Below are 19,191 nucleotides of genomic sequence, written 5' to 3'. Positions count from 1 at the left end.
AAAGTTAAATTTTATTACAGTTGTATTTATACCCAGCACTCCTTCACTTATTGGTAGAACCATTCGGAGAAAGGATTTAAATTGGACTTATAATTTTGACAGTTGGAAGGCAGTCTTTCTCTAGTTTGCTTTTATTGATCTGTTGACATAAACCAATGAAATGATTTACAAAGTTTTGAAAACCCAAAGAACAATACCTCTAGATGTCATAATTTATATTTTAACATTTTTCCAATTCCCACAATTTATAGAATTCACTTCTTTAAAATACTTAAAAGTTGATACAACCTATCAGTATTCATCTGGTAAATCTGTACAATTTTTTATCTCTTAAGAGCTTAGACTGTTAAGGGCATCAGTAGATTTCCTGAAGAATCTATTCAACACATAAAAGAATCAAAGATCAGATATTCTACAGGAAGCTCTGAAAAGACGACATACATTGGGATTCATTGTTTAGAATGCCTGCACTAAGTATATCAAGCAACATTTATTCTAATAAATTAGATTTAAGATGCAATTTCTATATCAGAGTTTTATTTGTGCTTCTTCTATAAAATGTAGTTGCCCTGTATTCTTTTTATAATTAGCTATACATATAAACTATGGAATGTCCCCCTAATTTCCTAACTGTGTTTCTGTAAAAATGAGCATTTTTTTCTAACACAATACACATATTTTCCTTGCTGTAAACTTGTTGAGAGTGACTTTTCTTTTTTTTTCAGTACTGGGGCTTGAACTCAGGGCCTATACCTCAAGCCACTCTAGAAACCCCTTTTTTGTGAAGGGCTTTTTTTTTTTTTTTTGAGATAGGATCTCCTGAGGTATTTGCCTGGGCTGGCTTCAAACTGCAATCCTCCTGATCTCTGCCTCCTGAGTAGCTAGGATTACATGCATGAGACACTGGTGCCTGGTTGCAAGTAACCTTTATACCTAAAGTTACAGCTATGGTAAATTTGGAAGACTAAACTCCTATGTTTAGAAAATAACCATCTTAACCAAAACATTTTCTTATTTAAAACCATTTAAAGATTACTTTAATACTCAACTGTACTAATATTCATGACTCAGGGGAAGCACTCTCTTATGTAAACATACAGATCATGTTTTGGTTTCTGCATTACTAGAAATATACAAATTTGTATCAATCCTTGATTTCTATCAATCAGTGTGACAGTTATCTTAGATAAAATCCAATGACTTTCCTCTTAAACACACTTTATTCCCCAGTACTGCTTCTTCTGAAGCTAATGTTAAACAAAAGGAGGAATGTTAGTGACAGGGAATTAAATATAACAAAATGAAGCAAGCACCTGTTAAACACAAAACTCATCAAAATGCACATTTCTGTGTACATGTACTTTACATCTATTTTTGAACAGTAAGTTTTTGTAGACTTAGAAAAGATAAAATTGCAGTGAAAATAATCATATCCTTAAATTTTATGCAATCTCTCTAAAGAAATATATGACAATGTTTTGTGTTCTTTTATAGCAATAATTCTAAGAATTAGCTACTCAGCAATTTAAAAAAAAGGAGCAACTCAGCATTAATTATGTCAAAACTCTTATTATTGTATTTGGCAGGTGTCCACTAACATTAAATAGCCTCTGTTAATTAAGTCTATAGAACAGATCAAATTGTTGTGCTATTTTGGAGGATTTTCTTAGCCTATTGAACTTGGCAGACACAAGCCATTATGTCATTATGTATCTTCTCAATCAATAGGTATTAAAAGTACAACTATTATGGAAGTTTCTTAGAAATCTCTTAATATAAAACAGAGTCCAATAGAGATCAAGAATCATTTGAATAAATCCATGACCTGCTCATCTAGATTTTCTAAATTTTCCCATTTAAACAGATCAAATCAGATCTGTTAAAAGTAGAGTCTTTGGATCACATTAATTCAATTGCCTGTTTCATCACAAGAGTCACTAAGTTATAATTCGATGTTATATTATGTCCACTGGCAACATAAAAAATCAAAATATACTGTATTTAAGTATCACTTTTATATATTTCACTAAATTATAATGAAGACAAGGTGTCTGTCATTTGATGTTCTGAATATAAAAATTCTCATGGCTTTTAATCATTTGCATGTTTTGACTGAATTTAGTTTCAAGAATAATTTTGTCTCTTAGACAGCTAAATAATCTTATCTTCTGAAAATAAAAATATTAAACATTGTAGATTTCTTTGATTAAATTCATGGTTATAAAACTTAGAGCCAAATTTAGTGATTGAGTGTAATATACTTTTTAAGAAAAAAGTTATTAGTCCCATGTCTTTCATTTATAAACTTTTATTTATATCTACACATCTTAATATATGTGCACTGGGATAATCTAAAAAACACCTCAAGTATTTCAGAAATAATTATATATAGCTATTAAATAAAGATATGAATAAATGATACACTGTTTCTCTCTTTTCTCTATTGAACACTTAGGCACAAAACACTGAAACTCTCACATTAGAAAATAATTTATCTGAAAGACAATGGTGGTTAAAAATATCCAGGGTCCTTGGATGTAAATTTTTCTTTTCCACTTCATAACCTTCAGATCCAAAACAAGTTTCCAATTTTTTTTATGCATTTTGTTCTTCAATTTACTCATTGCCAAATGTTACTACTTCACTTCTACTAATTAGATCATGAGAATAAGCACATGTGCAGTTCATAGCTAGTTGATATTCTTAGATATTAACTGCTATTATGATGATATTTTACTTATTAAATTATAAAATATTTTCTTCACTAATCTACTCTTCTAAGTTGAATTATATCACACAAAAATTTATATGTTGAAATTCTCATTCCCAGAACTTTAGAGTGTGACTTTATATAACTATAAGGTCTTTGCAGATCTAATTAGCTAAAATAAGATTATTAGGGTGGCCTCAATTCCATTATGACTGGTGATCTTATAAAAAAGTAGAAAGGGAAGGAAAACTGCCAAACACATTTTATGAAGCCAGTATTACACTTATCCCAAAACCAGGCAAAGACACCTCCAAAAAGGACAACTATAGGCCAATCTCCTTAATGAACATTGATGCAAAAATCCTCAACAAAATAATGGCAAACCGAATTCAGCAACACATCAAAAAGATTATTCACCACGACCAAGTAGGCTTCATCCCAGGGATGCAGGGGTGGTTCAACATACGAAAATCAATAAACGTAATAAACCACATTAACAGAAGCAAAGACAAAAACCACTTGTTCATCTCAATAGATGCAGAAAAAGCCTGTGATAAGATCCAACACCATTTCATGATAAAAAGCTCTAAGAAAACTAGGAATAGAAGGAAAGTTCCTCAACATTATAAAAGCTATATATGACAAACCTACAGCCAGCATTATACTTAACGGAGAAAAATTAAAACCATTCCCTCTAAAATCAGGAACCAGACAAGGATGCCCACTATCTCCACTCCTATTCAACATAGTACTGGAATTCCTAGCCAGAGTAATTAGGCAAGAAGAAGGAATAAAAGGAATACAAATAGGTAAAGAAACTGTCAAAATATCCCTATTTGCAGATGACATGATCCTATACCTTAAAGACCCAAAAAACTCTACTCAGAAGCTTCTAGACATCATCAATAGCTATAGCAAGGTAGCAGGATATAAAATCAACATAGAAAAATCATTAGCATTTCTATACACTAACAATGAGCAAACGGAAAAAGAATGTATGAAAACAATTCCATTTACAATAGCCTCAAAAAAAAAAAATCAAATACCTAGGTGTAAACCTAACAAAAGATGTGAAAGACCTCTACAAGGAAAACTATACACTTCTGAAGAAAGAGACTGAAGAAGACTATAGAAAGTGGAGAGATCTCCCATGCTCATGGATTGGTAGAATCAACATAGTAAAAATGTCGATACTCCCCAAAGTAATCTACATGTTTAATGTAATTCCCATCAAAATTCCAATGACATTCATTAAAGACATTGAAAAATCTACTGTTAAATTTATATGGAAACACAAGAGACCACGAATAGCCAAGGCAATACTCAGTCAAAAGAACAATGCAGGAGGTATCACAATACCTGACTTCAAACTATATTACAAAGCAATAACAATAAAAACAGCATGGTACTGGCACAAAAACAGACATGAAGACCAGTGGAACAGAATAGAGGACCCAGATATGAAGCCACACAACTATAAGCAACTTATCTTTGACAAAGGAGCTAAAAATATACGATGGAGAAATAGCAGCCTCTTCAACAAAAACTGCTGGGAAAACTGGTTAGCAGTCTGCAAAAAACTGAAACTAGATCCATGTATATCACCCTATACCAAGATCAACTCAAAATGGATCGAGGATCTTAATTTCAGACCCCAAACTCTTAAGTTGATACAAGAAAGAGTAGGAAATACTCTGGAGTTAGTAGGTATAGGTAAGAACTTTCTCAACGAAACCCCAGCAGCACAGCAACTAAGAGATAGCATAGATAAATGGGACCTCATAAAACTAAAAAGCTTCTGTTCATCAAAAGAAATGGTCTCTAAACTGAAGAGAACACCCACAGAGTGGGAGAAAATATTTGCCAACTATACATCAGACAAAGGACTGATAACCAGAATATATAGGGAACTTAAAAAACTAAATTTTCCCAAAACTAATGAACCAATAAAGAAATGGGCATGTGAACTAAACAGAACTTTCTCAAAAGAAGAAATTCAAATGGCCAGAAAACACATGAAAAAATGCTCACCATCTCTAGCAATAAAGGAAATGCAAATTAAAACCACGCTAACATTCCACCTCACCCCTGTTAGAATAGCCATCATCAGCAACACCACCAACAACAGGTGTTGGCGAAGATGCGGGGAAAAAGGAACCCTCTTACACTGTTGGTGGGAATGTAGACTAGTACAACCACTCTGGAAAAAAATTTGGAGGCTACTTAAAAAGCTGGACATCGATCTACCATTTGATCCAGCAATACCACTCTTGGGGATATACCCAAAAGACTGTTACTCCAGAGGCACCTGCACATCCATGTTTATTGAAGCACTATTCACAATAGGCAAGTTATGGAAACAGCCAAGATGCCCCAGCGCTGACGAATGGATTAAGAAAATGTGGTATCTGTACACAGTGGAATTTTATGCAGCCATGAAGAAGAATGAAATGTTATCATTCGCTGGTAAATGGATGGAATTGGAGAACATCATTCTGAGTGAGGTTAGCCTGGCTCAAAAGACCAAAAATCATATGTTTTCCCTCATATGTGGACAATAGATCAAGGGCAAACACAACAAGGGGATTGGACTTTGAGCACATGATAAAAGCTTTAGCACACAAGGGAGGGGTGAGGATAGGTAAGACACCTAAAAAATTAGCTAGCATTTGTTGCCCTTAACGCAGAGAAACTAAAGCAGATACCTTAAAAGCAACTGAGGCCAATAGGAAAAGGGGACCAGGTACTAGAGAAAAGGTGAGATCAAAAAGAATTAACCTAGAAGGTAACACACATGCACAGGAAATCAATGTGAGTCAATGCCCTGTATAGCTATCCTTATCTCAACCAGCAAAAACCCTTGTTCCTTCCTATTATTGCTTATACTCTCTCTACAACAAAATTAGAAATAAGGGCAAAATAGTTTCTGCTGGGTATTGGGGGGGGAGAGGGAGGGGGCGGAGTGGGTGGTAAGGGAGGTGGTGGGGCAGGGGGGAGAAATGAACCAAGCCTTGTATGCACATATGAATAATAAAAGAAAAATGAAAAAAAAATTAAAAAAAAAAAAAGGCCAATTGTAAATATGGTCCACGATCATTAGTTGCGAGGACAAATAGTAAACACACTGAGTCACAAGATTCAGAAAGCTCAAGCTATCCACCAAAAAATAGGTGTGTTATCTAACTTGGGCATCTGAGAAAACTTATTAATTTATCAATAAGAACAGAAATGAGTTATGTCTATACATTATAGTGTCTCTGATAATAAGGTTCTTGTGTAGATTCTGAGAACAAGCCAATGGCATGCCAACAAAACAACAAATTAATGGCAGTGTACAAAGTGCCAACACAATGAATGAGTAGCTTCCCTGATACTTTAGAACAAATTTTAGAAGAAAGTTTCTATTTTACATTCCCAGTTCAAGGAAGAACTGATCATTTTGAATCAAATATCAAAAAGGTTTGATAACCTCTTAGGACAATAAAACAACTTATTAGAGCCAAGTTTTCCTCATTAAGTAGTTTGGCATCAGCTCTAGCTCTGCATAAAATAGGTGAATCAGGCCCCAAAGTACAATCTGAGATCATGTAAACTGTCTTTCTTTACCCAATAAGGCCATCCAAATGAAAACAAAACACAAACCATTCAGAGAATGTCCATTTGCTTTCTGGCAAATGAAAGTCATTTAAATATCTGGGGCCCCATGAGAGATTTATTTTTAAATTTATCTTGAATCATCCAAATTTACACAAATTAAATAATTTCTTGAGACCACTCTAAAATAGCCATGTGTACAAAGAAACATAATTTTTCTCATGCCAAATTGGTACAAGGAGAAGGTATTCCTCAATCTCATGCACAAGAGGATTCAAGTAATTCTCAAATTAACAACAACAAATTAACTATAACAAATGTTGGCAAAGATGTGGAAAAACAGGAACCCGCAAACACTGCTAGTGGGAATGTAAATTAGTACAATCACTATGGAAAACAGTATGGAGGCTCCTCAATAAACTAAAAATAGATCTGCCATATGATCCAGCAATACCACTCCTAGGGATATACCCAAAGGAATGTAAGTCAGGTTACAACAGAAGCACCTGCACACCCATGTTTATTGCAGTGCTATTCACAATAGCTAAGTAATGGAAACAGCCAAGATGCCCCAATAGTGATGAATGGATTAAGAAAATGTGGCATTTATATACAATGGAATTTTATTTAACTACAAAGAAGAGTGAAATTCTGTCATTTGCAGGTAAATGGATGGAACTGGAGAACATCAATTTAAGTAAAATTAGCCAGGTTCAGAAAGCCAAAGGACACATGCTTCCTCTAATATGTGGAATATGCTTCTAATACAAATGCAGCAATATTGTGAAAAACAGGTCACACTAAGGGTAGGTCACAAACAAGAGGGGGAGGGTAAACGAAGGAAGTTAAGAAGGTGAATATGGTTAATGTACTCTCTATACAAGAATGGATTCAGAATTTTTAAACCCGTTGAAACCACAATAAGAAAGGGACTAAGGTAGAAAGGAGAAAAATAGAGGAGATGAACAAAATCGGGCTATAATACATAAAAACATGGAAGTGCCACAAGGCAACTCCCTGTGTAGCTATCTTAAACAAACAAAAATATCATTATTTTTCTTTTACAAAATCAGAGAACAAGAGGGCAGAATCAGGTCTGCCTGGGAGGGAGGTGAGTTGGTACCAGTGGAAGGGGAGAAGATGTGGGGATAAGTGTAAGAGGGTGAATATAGTGCAAATACTGTGTACATATGTATGTAAACAGAAAAATGAGACCTGTTGAAACTACTCCAGGAATGGGGGAGATAAAAGAGAATGGTGAAGGGGTGAATTCAAGTATGATATATTTGACACATTGTAAGAACATCTATAAATGTCACAATGTACCCAGGACAATAATAAAGGAAAAAATTAACTAAATAAAATTTAAAAAGATACAGTGCTAAAAGCACACCTCTGCTTAAAATAGTTGGTCTTTCAGTTGTCTATGTCTATTCTTTTTCAGATGTCTTATCATAACACCTCAATTTCAAGCACTAAAGCTCAAAAACTTGAATGCATACTACATTTGTTCCTTGTTTTGTCCTTTTGGCTCAAAGCCCTAACCCCTCCTCTGTGCCTTACTATCCATTATGAACCAGACTCACCTCCTGTCTGAGTAATGACTTGTATGTCACTTGAAAGAGGACCATCTCCAATTGAGGTAAAAGCCAAGACTTTGACAGAGTAAGTTTTCTGGGGCACTAAATTGCCAATAGTAGTGATTTGGCTGTCAGCTACATTGTGTTTCATCCAGTTGTTGACGTGCTGAGTAGGATCCATTGTATAATAAACTCTGTATCCTTGGATCTGGCCATTTGGTTCCTCAGGTTCTTTCCACTGTACCAAAATGGTGGTCGAGCTCAACATCCGTGCCTGGACATCCCTTGGGGCACTAGATGGTGCTTGCTCTGAGGTTTGCGTTAGCACAGGCTCACTAGGAGGTCCCCGCCCAATGTTATTGACAGCAACGACCCTGAATTCATAATCCGAGTAGGGACTTAGTCCAGCAACACTGTAGCGTGTAGTTGCTACTCCATCAATTTCTTTGTAAGGTTCCTCGGAATTTTTAGGTTTATGCTGAATGATATAATAAGAGACAGGTTCAGGGTTCCCAGAGTCCCACGTCAGTGTGATGCTTGTAGCGGTGCTTTCAGTCACTACTGGAGTTCCTGGAGGTTTGGGTAAGGCTAGGAATAGAAAAAAAAAAAAAAAAAGATCACTACTCATCTTCTCCACAGTAATACACTAATCAATAAACTGTATGGGAATGCCAGGATTATGTATCTACTGAAGGTTTGACAAGATAACAAATGATAGCATTCTAAGAGGTGAAAAAGTACAGTAAAATGTTACATAGGTGACACAAATCCTATTTTTCTAGAAGAGCTCCATGGCATATTTTTGGCTTGTATCCAAATTTAACACTTATTAGCTAAGTGATCCTGGATGTATTCCTTAACCTCTCCTACATTAGTTTCCTCTTGTGAAAAACGAGAAATACAGCACTACTGGGGGTGTATTAGACAGCTGAATAACTATTCCATGGGTTTGCTATAAAGATGAATGAGCTAATCCAGTAACACTCTTAGTGTATCTGGAACTCTAAAAAACGTTACTTGAAATAATTATGATTTTTATACCAAAAGCATGACCACTTAACTTTTATCCTATAAATGATATAACTAATATCAGTAAACATTGAAAGTAACAAAATTTGGAATATACTGAAATGAAATTAAATTGCTGTGAGAACAGTATTAATATTTTTTCCAGTTCTAAGACACAGGAAATACTACAAAAATTTTCTTAGAAATAATCTAACCCAAGATTTTAAGATAGTGCTGGGATAGAAAGCTTGCCCTGCATTCATGGGACCATGGGTTTGGTCTTCAACAATGCATACACACAAACCCCAAAGAACTTTAAGGTAAAAGAGAATAACAAAATAATAATATCAAATCAATATTTTATCTTAATTCTTAAATATGCTGAAAGAACTAAACTAAGACATATCCAGAAGTCAGGTTTTAAAGTGTTCTATTGTCAGTAATAATAAAAATTCTACAGTCAACATCATAAATATCTAATAGACACACTTAAATCCATATTTTTAGAGAGCTAGTTTCTCGCTTTAGCAGAACACACCTCAGAAAGGTCCTATTTAATATACAAACCACCTCTTATTGGTGGGTACTAGGGATTGAACTCATGGGATTGGGCTTACTAGGCAAGTACACTGTAACATAAGCCCCAGTCCTAAATTGCCTTCTTTTGGACAGTGACACTAAAATAGGAAATTCTACTAGCTGACTTTTTGGAGAAAACTCAGAGGGTGAAATGAGTATTACCAGCCTATTATAATCTCTCTTTTGTCAACATAAAGGCAAAACTGAAACATCCCCTGGGATGGTAGCTCTTCAAGAACATCAAACTTCTGCTGCATTCTTAGTGCTTAGAAGAGTGCTTGGCATGGGTAGTTTTTCAATGAGAATTGTCAAATGACTGGATGAATGACTCAATATCAACTTTCCTCATTCCCTTCAAGCTCTTCTTTTTATTTTGATTTATTTCTTTTCTTTCTATTTTTCTCTTTTTCCTTCAAGGGTTACCCTTTTGCTTTATTTGGGGGTTTAAAAGGGTGACAAGAGTTGGGATGATAGTGACAAGAAAGGAACAAGACATTAGTTCAATGTGACTTTTGCTTTTGAATTTTTTAAAGTCTTCAGCAAACCTTCACATATTTAAAGTGCAAATGGTCACTATGAAAAGAGGTGATTCAACATTTGCATATTAGTCTAAGAACTTCAGAATGATATTATTTGATCAAGGGAATTTGCTAAAAATAATAATAAAAAGATATTTGTTCAGCTATTCTGACCTGACCTTTTTCAAAGAAGTAGGTAACAGATTTCTTCTACATGTCTTTCTGAGCTTTCAAGGCTAAAAACAAATGGTACCTAATGGTTACTGATACTTAGTTGACATTATTAGTTTAATTATGTCATATTTATTGTACAGTACAGATTTTGTATCTGTAATGTGTGGAAAGTACAGGTATGCTTAATATTTTAAGTATGCACAATATATGATTTTAAATGACTATACATGTTGATAATGTGTACTTTTATTCTCATGTCACATTATTGGTTTTACATTGCATACGCTTACTAAGATCATACTTCCTAGAAAGGGAAGATAATTTGGGTTCATTTTGTAACAATCCTAGATATTTGCAGGAAACTTAAGTCACTCTTGATCTTTTCAAATTTGCAATTTTTCTAGAATTCTATAAATACTAGGTAGAAGTAACTAGTACTTGCACACATTCAACTTCTTCCTTTTTTATTGAAAAATATTCATAGAATATAGTACTTTGGTTATATTTAGTACATTTATGTCAAGAAGAGAATATTTCATGAGCACTCATCTATGCCAGGTACAAGATAAAATTAAAACAGAATAAAATGCTATTTGCATTTTGATTTTTAATAGTAGAACCCATCAAAAATTTAGAGCACCTTTTATTAGGTAATGCTGATTTCAACTCACTTTCTTTCTTTTATTTTCAGATATTTTAAACATTTAACAACACTCATTTGGACCCTTCTTGTGATCCTTTTTCTGGAGTACTATGAATCCCATAAGCCTCAGTCTTACCACAAGCATCAACCACATCTAGCATTCCTGATTCTGTCTGGTTAATTCATGGGTTCAGCCTGTTATTAAATATTTTGGTGATTATCCCTAATTATAAGAAAGAATCTGCCTACCAAGTATAGCTGTAAATTGTATAATATCATAAATATGCTTAGGATATACACATCTGAAACACTAAATGGTAAGATGATTTATTGTAGAATTCTAAGGACAGGAACCTTAGTCAGAAGTCTTGAGTGTCCCCAGATTTTTAAAGCATGATGGATTGAGCATACCTTTGACAGTGATCTGTGCTATTGCTTCAATGACACCCAAAGTTGACATAGCAACACAGGTGTAATTTGCTGACTGTCTTACATCATTCAGCTCTAGGACATTTCTTCCTATTGGCATATCATCTTCAGGTGTCAGATCTTCTGCCCCCAACATCCACTTCACATAAGGCATTGGTGACCCCACTGCCACACAGGTGATATTAACACTTCCACCTGGCATGATTTCATGATTAGTGGGTGGGATAGAGAATCTTGGTGGGACACGGCGAACTGGAACAAAACACAAGGGAAAATGATAACATATAAAAGGCAAGAAAAAAATGGCTAGTTAAACACATGACATGCACTATACAGACACAATTAAACAACTGAAACATAATGAGGATTGTCCAAAAACAAAACATAAAGAAAAACTGTGGATAATACAGACCATACAAGTATGGTGTGTGTATACACAGAAGAATTTACTTAGTTTAGTCATTGATAATTTAGACACACTCATACAAAAGTTGATTCAGACCTACAAGGGCCCCACAAAAAAAAAAAAAACTATCTACAAACCAACAATACACAAACACCATGCAAAAGATAAACACAAAAACATATACATGCATGCATGTAGCTATAATTTTATGCATGCATGTATATGCAGAAGAGGGGGCTGGAAGACCACCAGCATATTTAAGTTGAGTATGAAAACCAACTTCAGTGCTGTTCACTTCCAGTGATGTGAGTGCACGTGTGGGATCACATTGTCACATCCCAGCCCTGGACAACATAACCTAGAGTACACTGAAAGTGCAATTTAGTTGCTTTCAGATTCAGAGTGGATGCAGCCTCAAAACCTCATACTAACACTGGAACAAATGCAGAAATAAAACATACATTGAGATTTACAGTCACAGAAGAGGAAACAGGCCAACATCACTAGAAACACTGGATTGAGTCATGCAAGGCATGCACGAGATAGAGTCTCAAGGCCCGTGCTAGGATAATGGCAGAAAGGCTAAAATCTAAGACAGCAATGGTAATGGAAGAAATAATGGGAAAACAGGCCTAAACTCAAAGGGAGAAGGTAGAGTACAGTGATTGAGGCAGGGACTTAGGAGATGAGAGGGTTGAAAACAGGAAGATTTTAGGTTAAGTTGAGGTTGTTAAGGGTAAGGATTGCAAATTCAGAAAGGTGGTTGAGTATTTCTCATTCAGGATTTCATTAAGTTTATATCTAAGGTTAAACAACATCAATGACTACAAAACCTAGAAAGAGAAGTTTTCTGCTTACATACAAATTGAAAGACATTGGATTGAAAACATAGACTAGGAAATGACATAAAGAGAAGCGGTAACATTAAAGCAATGTAGCACAGAAAAAATTACCAAGCAATTATAGTTCAGTGTTCCTGCTTCAGATAACTGGCATATTTAAGTGCATTTAAATACATGTGTTTTAGACATGGTACAAAGATCAGGTGAAAGATAAATAGGTTTCGTCCTGGGCTTTTATTAGCAAAACATTATACCATGAGAATTTTCAATTGAAAGGGTAATCTTTATAGTATACCTTAAATGCAGGTAATAAATTAATTTTTAAATTTATTAAAAGACTGAAAAACAACCTCAAATCCCCAAGAAGAAGGTAAGCAATTCTGTCTAAAAACTTTTTTGACTACATTTAGGGTTTTTACTTTTTTGACTAGAAAGGGCTCACTGCAATGGCCTCATGGGTGAATGATACTCAGAGGAGAAGAAGACAGAGTTAAGCATGCCTCCTGAAGCCAATTCACAGAGGTTACCCAAAGCAAGCAGGAGCCAGTATAAACTCTAAGGTGTCAAAGAATGTATCAAGAAAAATGGAGGAGGGTTTAGTCTTCATGCTTGGGACTAGGGGAACACTGTACAACATCATTCTGTGGGCAGCAGGCATCTTTAGAAGGCAGAAATTAGAGGTGCAGTGGAAGATGGGAAGAGTAGAGAAAGAAGGAAAGCAGGAACACTGACCAAGTTCACTGGACCTTAGAGAGTTAAGTGTTACCAGTTACCATGCACCCGGGTACATTCTCTCCTATCATGCATCACAGTTAGACACCACCAGCAAGCAACGGAAGCCATGGCCAGAGCATTCTCTGCTAAAACATACCCATTAACCAAAAGAAGACCACAATGCAGCTACATTCATTTCATTTGTATTCTTTGTTATTGGTTTAATTAATAGTTTTGTAAGGTGGGTAAAAAGTAAAAAACACACCAACCTTCTCGCAGCTCTGAGGGATGTAGGGGGTTTGATGCAGAACACAATGAAATGAGGAAAGGAGAAAAACAAGGGAAACACAGAGAGAGTAAAAAGGCCATATCAAGGCTTTCAACTGCTACTTGAACATATTTATTTGCTCTAGTTTATCCTTCCTACCTCAGCTGGAAAGGTTAGTAATACCTCAAGGGCTAACATAGTATTAGAAACAATAACTAGCATCATTTTGAAATTTTCTGTGGAAGAAGATATACATGCCTCATGCAGCAAAGGAGATCACTATCATGAGATAAAGGATCAAGGGGTTTTTGAAAAATTTAGAGAAGAAACCATGTTCTTCATGTTTGCCCACCCCAGACTTCATAGAAAGAAAGGAGAAAAACATCCCAGGGAAACAAAATTATCTCTAACAAAAATTTCAAAATCAAGCTAGATATTTTCTTACGGGACTCCATCCTATGGTAATTTAAAGCCCTCACAGTCTTATTTATTCCCACCACCACCCACACCTTTTCTGGTTATTCAAATGTAGACCAGAATAAGAAAACTTCCACTGGACCAAAAAACTAAAGGAACTAGCTTTTAGAACTCTGGAGAAGAGGAAGTACTTCTTTCTAATTGAAATGAAAGGTAACAACCATTCATATGCTCAAAATTTAATCTTTCCTATCACTGTATAAGTAAATATGAATGTAGCTTTAAAATTCTCTCGCATTTTAAGGACAACTAATATTACTTTTTAAAATATAATCAGTGTTCCATGGCAATCAAAAGATTAAAAATTTTTAGTAAGTCTTTATTACTTAAGAATATATGAGTATATAGGTGCATATGCACATATATATTATGTATATGCACATATATAATACTACAGTTATTAATTAAGACAGTATATAAAGAAGGGATACAATTGTGCTATTTCCATGAGGCACCCTCTTTTTTTTTATTTTAGCTGCTTTATCCTCACAGTTCTGCAGCAGAGGTCATGAAGGCATAAACACCTTTACACTTGGAGTTGCACACAGAACTGATTAGTAGCACACCGAGCAATTATTTCAAGGTTTAAGGAAACAGAAGAGAAACAACAGAAAAAAGTGAAAGAAAATCTCAAACAAATGCAAAACACAGTTCAATCAATGCAGTCAAAATAGAAATCAAAATGTACTTACAAAACCTCAAGCCTCAGGATAGATTATACTCAAGGGTTGTCACTTTTTTAAAAATAACAATTATAAATTTCACTCTTTTAATTAATAAAATGCTTTGGCTACAATACCTATCACCAAATCTGCTTATTAAACACTGACATAATTGCACAGATCCCGTGGGTGTCTCATCTCTCCCTGAGCCTGAATGAGGAAGCCATGCCAGGGTTATGTCATTCCTACCTCTGACATATAAATTGGCAGGGGCAGAGTAGCGAGTGCCCGCGCTGTTGGTAGCAACACACTCATATTTTCCTTGGTCAGATTCTTCACTCTGTTCGATCTGAAGGGCTCCTGTGTGGATATAAAATATATTTCCAAAGAGACGGTCAGAGAAAGCTTTCACAGTATGGAAAGCTAAAACCTCTTAACAATATGAAAAGCCCTGCAAAGCGAAGGTCGGCTCAACGTCGAGTCAATCTCTTGCTAAGTTGCACAGACAGAAGATGATGTGATGAGAAAAACATACAGAGATTATTTTTTACATCATCAATGCTAGCATAAAATAACAGTATCTCTTTTCCCAAGCAAGACTTCTACTCATAATTAACACTCTTATCTCCTAGACTAATAAAATGAAGATGGGTGAGACTGCTTCAAGGAAGTATGGCTTTTAAATAAAACAAAAGATTAATTTTTTGGTTTTGTTTTGTTTCATTTTGGTATCAAAAGTGGCGCAAAAGATAGGTATGCTCAAAAAAAACCAGGCTGGGTTTTCAAGAAAGTCTTCTGCTGAAGAAAGCCAAAAATACGCAGCAAGCACAAAAAGGCTGCACAAAGTGAAAAATTAAAATTAGTCATTATCAGTTATCAAAATATTACTTAAAGAAACAAAACTCCCTTAAGACATGCAGATTTTTAAGAAAAGAAAGACAGTTTGCCACGACTTACAATCATTTATTCCATTTGCTGAAAAACAAAGAGCATTTGCATTAGAAGATTTTAAAAAAGTTAAAAAGCACGGCCCATGGCAGCCAGGAAGAGCCGACCACTCACTGCTTGAGGACCTCAGGAAAGATCCCCTAAGACACCCATCAAAATCCACCAGTGGGATTAGCAGTGTGGTGTCACAAAACCCCAAGAAAAATACAAAACAAGAATTACAAAAGAAATGAACACTGAGTGAAAGTATGAAAAACCGGCAATAGCACATACCACCAAGAATACTGAGCACCTTGTTTCCTGAAGGACAGAAGATCCAAAAATCCAGAGGTGAGTAAGCCAAGAAAAAAAGAAGTTGGGGGGAAAAAGCATTGCTGTCAGATTGTAGGCGAGTGGGATCAGGTGGAAAGGGGAGTCATTCTTTGACTTTTAAGACATTAAGAGAAAAAAGAATTGAAGAACAAAAGCAAAAACCCTTTGAAAGATAAAGACAAAAAGCAGATGGTCCAGGCTGTCTTCTGCATGTCTGCCACTGTTCTCCAGACCACCTTGGCTTGGGTCCAGAACAAGAACAGCTAAGGAAGAAAAAAATGATCTTTTTTTTTCTCCAGTTGGACAAAAAAAAAGGAAAAAGAAGAAAAAAACAAAAAGAGAAAAAAGAAAAAGGAAGAAGAAGAAAAGGAAAAAAAGAGGGACAGATGGTACGCTGTGACTGGTCTGAGGTCTAAAGACCCGGATATGCTTTCTTTGAAGCATATCACAACTTAAATAATCATTTTTGTAAAGAAAGAAATGAACAAAACAAAGAGAAAAAGGAAAAGGAAAGGAAAGTCCACAATATGAGAGTCACGAACCATAACCAAACAGTACAAAGGAAAGAAAATCAAGTTGATGGACATTATTGAAATGATTTTGAAAACAGGACAAAGATGAGAGGGATGAAAGGACAGAAAGAATGAGTAAGATCATTCTGTGAACGTTAGGTCAGCACTCTTACCTCTTATTGGTGTACCACCTGGGTGGATAATATGAATGCAAATAAGATTAGAAAGAAGAAGCATTAGTACGAGAAGAAGGAGGCTAGGGCTGGGGAGAAGAATTAAATTAGATTTACAGAATTAAATAAGGTCTTAAAAGAAACTTGAATTACTATACTGGTAAAAACAGGAATATATTAGATAGTATCATTAGATCATAAAAGCAAGTTGCATTATACCACAGAGGGCAAAGACCACAAGAGGTCACATTGCCTTTCTCAGAGAAGCAACTGAGTTCTTAGGTCTGGGGTTACATAGGGTTAGAATTATATCTTATATGCCTCATATCCTTCAAAAAAAAAAACTACACAATATTTTTTAAAGACACAGTTTAGAAAAGTACTGGCTAAACTATTTAAGTATATATATAGCTATGAACATATATATATACTGTTATAGGAAATGCTAAAGGCTAACTACAAACACACACTGTTGCTTGGATTTCTTATGCTATTAACTATGCTACATTTGTGTTATATAACTTGTGTACTATTTTATTTCTATACAGTGTTCTTACTATAACAGTTCTGTGGAGGTGTGTGTGCGCGCCACTAATGGAGAGCTGGTGTCTACACTGACAGTTAGTAAAATGCATGCCATGCATTTTATTAATAATAATAATAATAATTCTGAATATGGAAATTAGTGGGGGTGAAGTGCGCTTCAGAACTAAGCACTTACCAATAGATTCTGGAGATTTAAATACGGAGAGAAGAAAGACAGCATAAAAATATTATTATATTCCTTATAATTTGGTACAAATTTTTCAGAGTTAAAGCTTTATTATATTAAATCATCTATGTTACATGTGAATAATTAATTCTTCATTTACAATAACAGAAGGCTAATCTACACAATTCTGCTGACAACAAGTAAAAAGAGGCAGTTAACAAGACGCTTTAACATCACAGGACAGGTCAAAAGCTGAGAACTCTGGGAAGACAGGCAATTAAGCAACAGAATTCTTTATCAATATTCCTACCAATGTCACAGTAAACAGCTCATCATTATATGTCCCTGGGAAATTACCTAGGGACAGGTTCTAGAACTTAAGATATACAGATTTAACTTTTTATTTAATCTATAGAGAGCAAAGGAATAAACTTGGGATGGGAACGGGAGAGGGAGAAAGGGGTAAAGAGAGAGAGAGAGAAAACAGCAAAAGCTGGAGTCTACACCAAAAGCAGACTTCTGTAGATCCAGTCACTGGAGGGTTCAAAAACCTTGAGTATGGGCGCACACTACTGTGGCTAATGTGTGGACAGTGCTCACTCACAGTGATACACTAATCGCATTAATAAAAATCCCCTCATTTCTTTGGTACTTTGAAAAGGATTTTAAAAAATACATCTGGTTGCTCATGAGATAACATTTCCATGTTTTATGTAAAAGTGAAAAGAAAGCAGATGTTCCCAAACTTACTAAACTTTGGTACTTTTGGATGAGTTAAAATGTAGAAAAGACAGCGGAAAATGCAATTTAACAAAGTTGAGTCATTTCAGTGTTAAATATGAACATTTGGTCCTTAATGGATATAATAATTGGAACTCCTTACATGGTCGAATGAAGTCCAATGTTGAAATAAATTTGTTTCAAAAGAAAACAGAGAAAGAAGAAAGAAAGAGGAGAAAATGGATCCATCAAATACTGCAGAAAAGCAGTAAATTAAAAAAAAATATCAAAAATACAGTCACAGCAGTGAGCAATGTGGATAAAACAGAAGCCGCAAAACACAGAGAGAAGAAAGATTCTGAATCAGGCCATGACATCACAAACATGAACAACACATTAAATAACAGAGAAAGAGAAGAAGGAGAAAAATCAATACCTAAAACTTAAAAATAAATGAAATTAAAATTAAAAAATAAAGAGAGAGAAAGATTTTTTTAAAGAAAAAATTCTCTAGGAGTCAGTAGAAACAGTAACAAGACCCTACCTGATCGTAACTGCTTAATACGACCATTGTTGTTGCTTGTGTCAACTGGTAAGAAATCTTTAAACCAAGTGATTTCTGGATCCGGATTACCACTGGCTGCGCAAAGCATGGTGGCAGTGCGTGTACGCTCTACCACCTTCAACTGTGGGCCCATGTCAATGGTCGGGAAGCCCCTGGGAATTTGGTCCTCTGAAAGAGAAAAGGTAATATATGCATTACATTAACAGGTCAGATGCCTCAAACTCAATAGTGCCCATAAATCTTTTCCTTGACTTTATTCAGAATTTCTTCAGAATTCAACACAAGTTAAGCACAATTGCACTATTAGATTAGAACCCAGTCCCAATGTCTGTTCCTGACCAACAGAGTAAACAATGTGTATGGAAGGACAATATACTAACAAGCTTACTATGTGATAAAGGCAGTGATGAGGGGATGCATCCAGTTGTCTAGGAGCACAGAAGGACAAGGAATCATAGCACTTGCACCTAAAGAGACCAGTTAGTACCAAGAGGAAGCAATTGGCCTTTAGGCAGCTGTCAAGTTGGCCAAGTTGCAAAAAGAAGGAATTGTAGAAAGATTGGAATGTCATATGTCTAGGTATTGACACAAGAACATTTTTCACTGAGGGAAAAGAATGTGATCCAGCAGGGACAAGAGGGAAAT

The 19,191-nt window shown here is 35.2% G+C and overlaps 1 protein-coding gene across 22 annotated transcripts in view; it reads right to left on the bottom strand.

The window, feature by feature from the left end:
- The window catches only part of Ptprd (protein tyrosine phosphatase receptor type D), a 1,026,094-nt gene that overhangs the window by 189,525 nt on the left and 817,378 nt on the right, over window positions 1-19,191 (bottom strand). For 12 of the 22 annotated variants that reach the window (XM_074051871.1, XM_074051878.1, XM_074051881.1 and 9 more), the window contains 5 exons: window positions 18,526-18,714; window positions 16,550-16,567; window positions 14,854-14,964; window positions 11,218-11,487; window positions 7,891-8,472 (listed from right to left, as the gene is read on the bottom strand). In XM_074051871.1, the coding sequence (XP_073907972.1) occupies window positions 7,891-8,472; window positions 11,218-11,487; window positions 14,854-14,964; window positions 16,550-16,567; window positions 18,526-18,714 (1,170 nt within the window). Of the gene's footprint in view, window positions 1-7,890; window positions 8,473-11,217; window positions 11,488-13,466; window positions 14,812-14,853; window positions 14,965-16,549; window positions 16,568-18,525; window positions 18,715-19,191 lie in introns of those variants that run through there. The other 10 variants (XM_074051874.1, XM_074051875.1, XM_074051889.1 and 7 more) reach the window with 2 other exon arrangements.

The sequence above is a fragment of the Castor canadensis genome, chromosome 13, assembly GCF_047511655.1.
Source record: "Castor canadensis chromosome 13, mCasCan1.hap1v2, whole genome shotgun sequence".
NCBI lineage: Eukaryota > Metazoa > Chordata > Mammalia > Rodentia > Castoridae > Castor > Castor canadensis.
The sequence above is the reverse complement of the archived record's forward strand: the minus strand, read 5'-3'. Positions and strand labels throughout refer to the sequence as shown.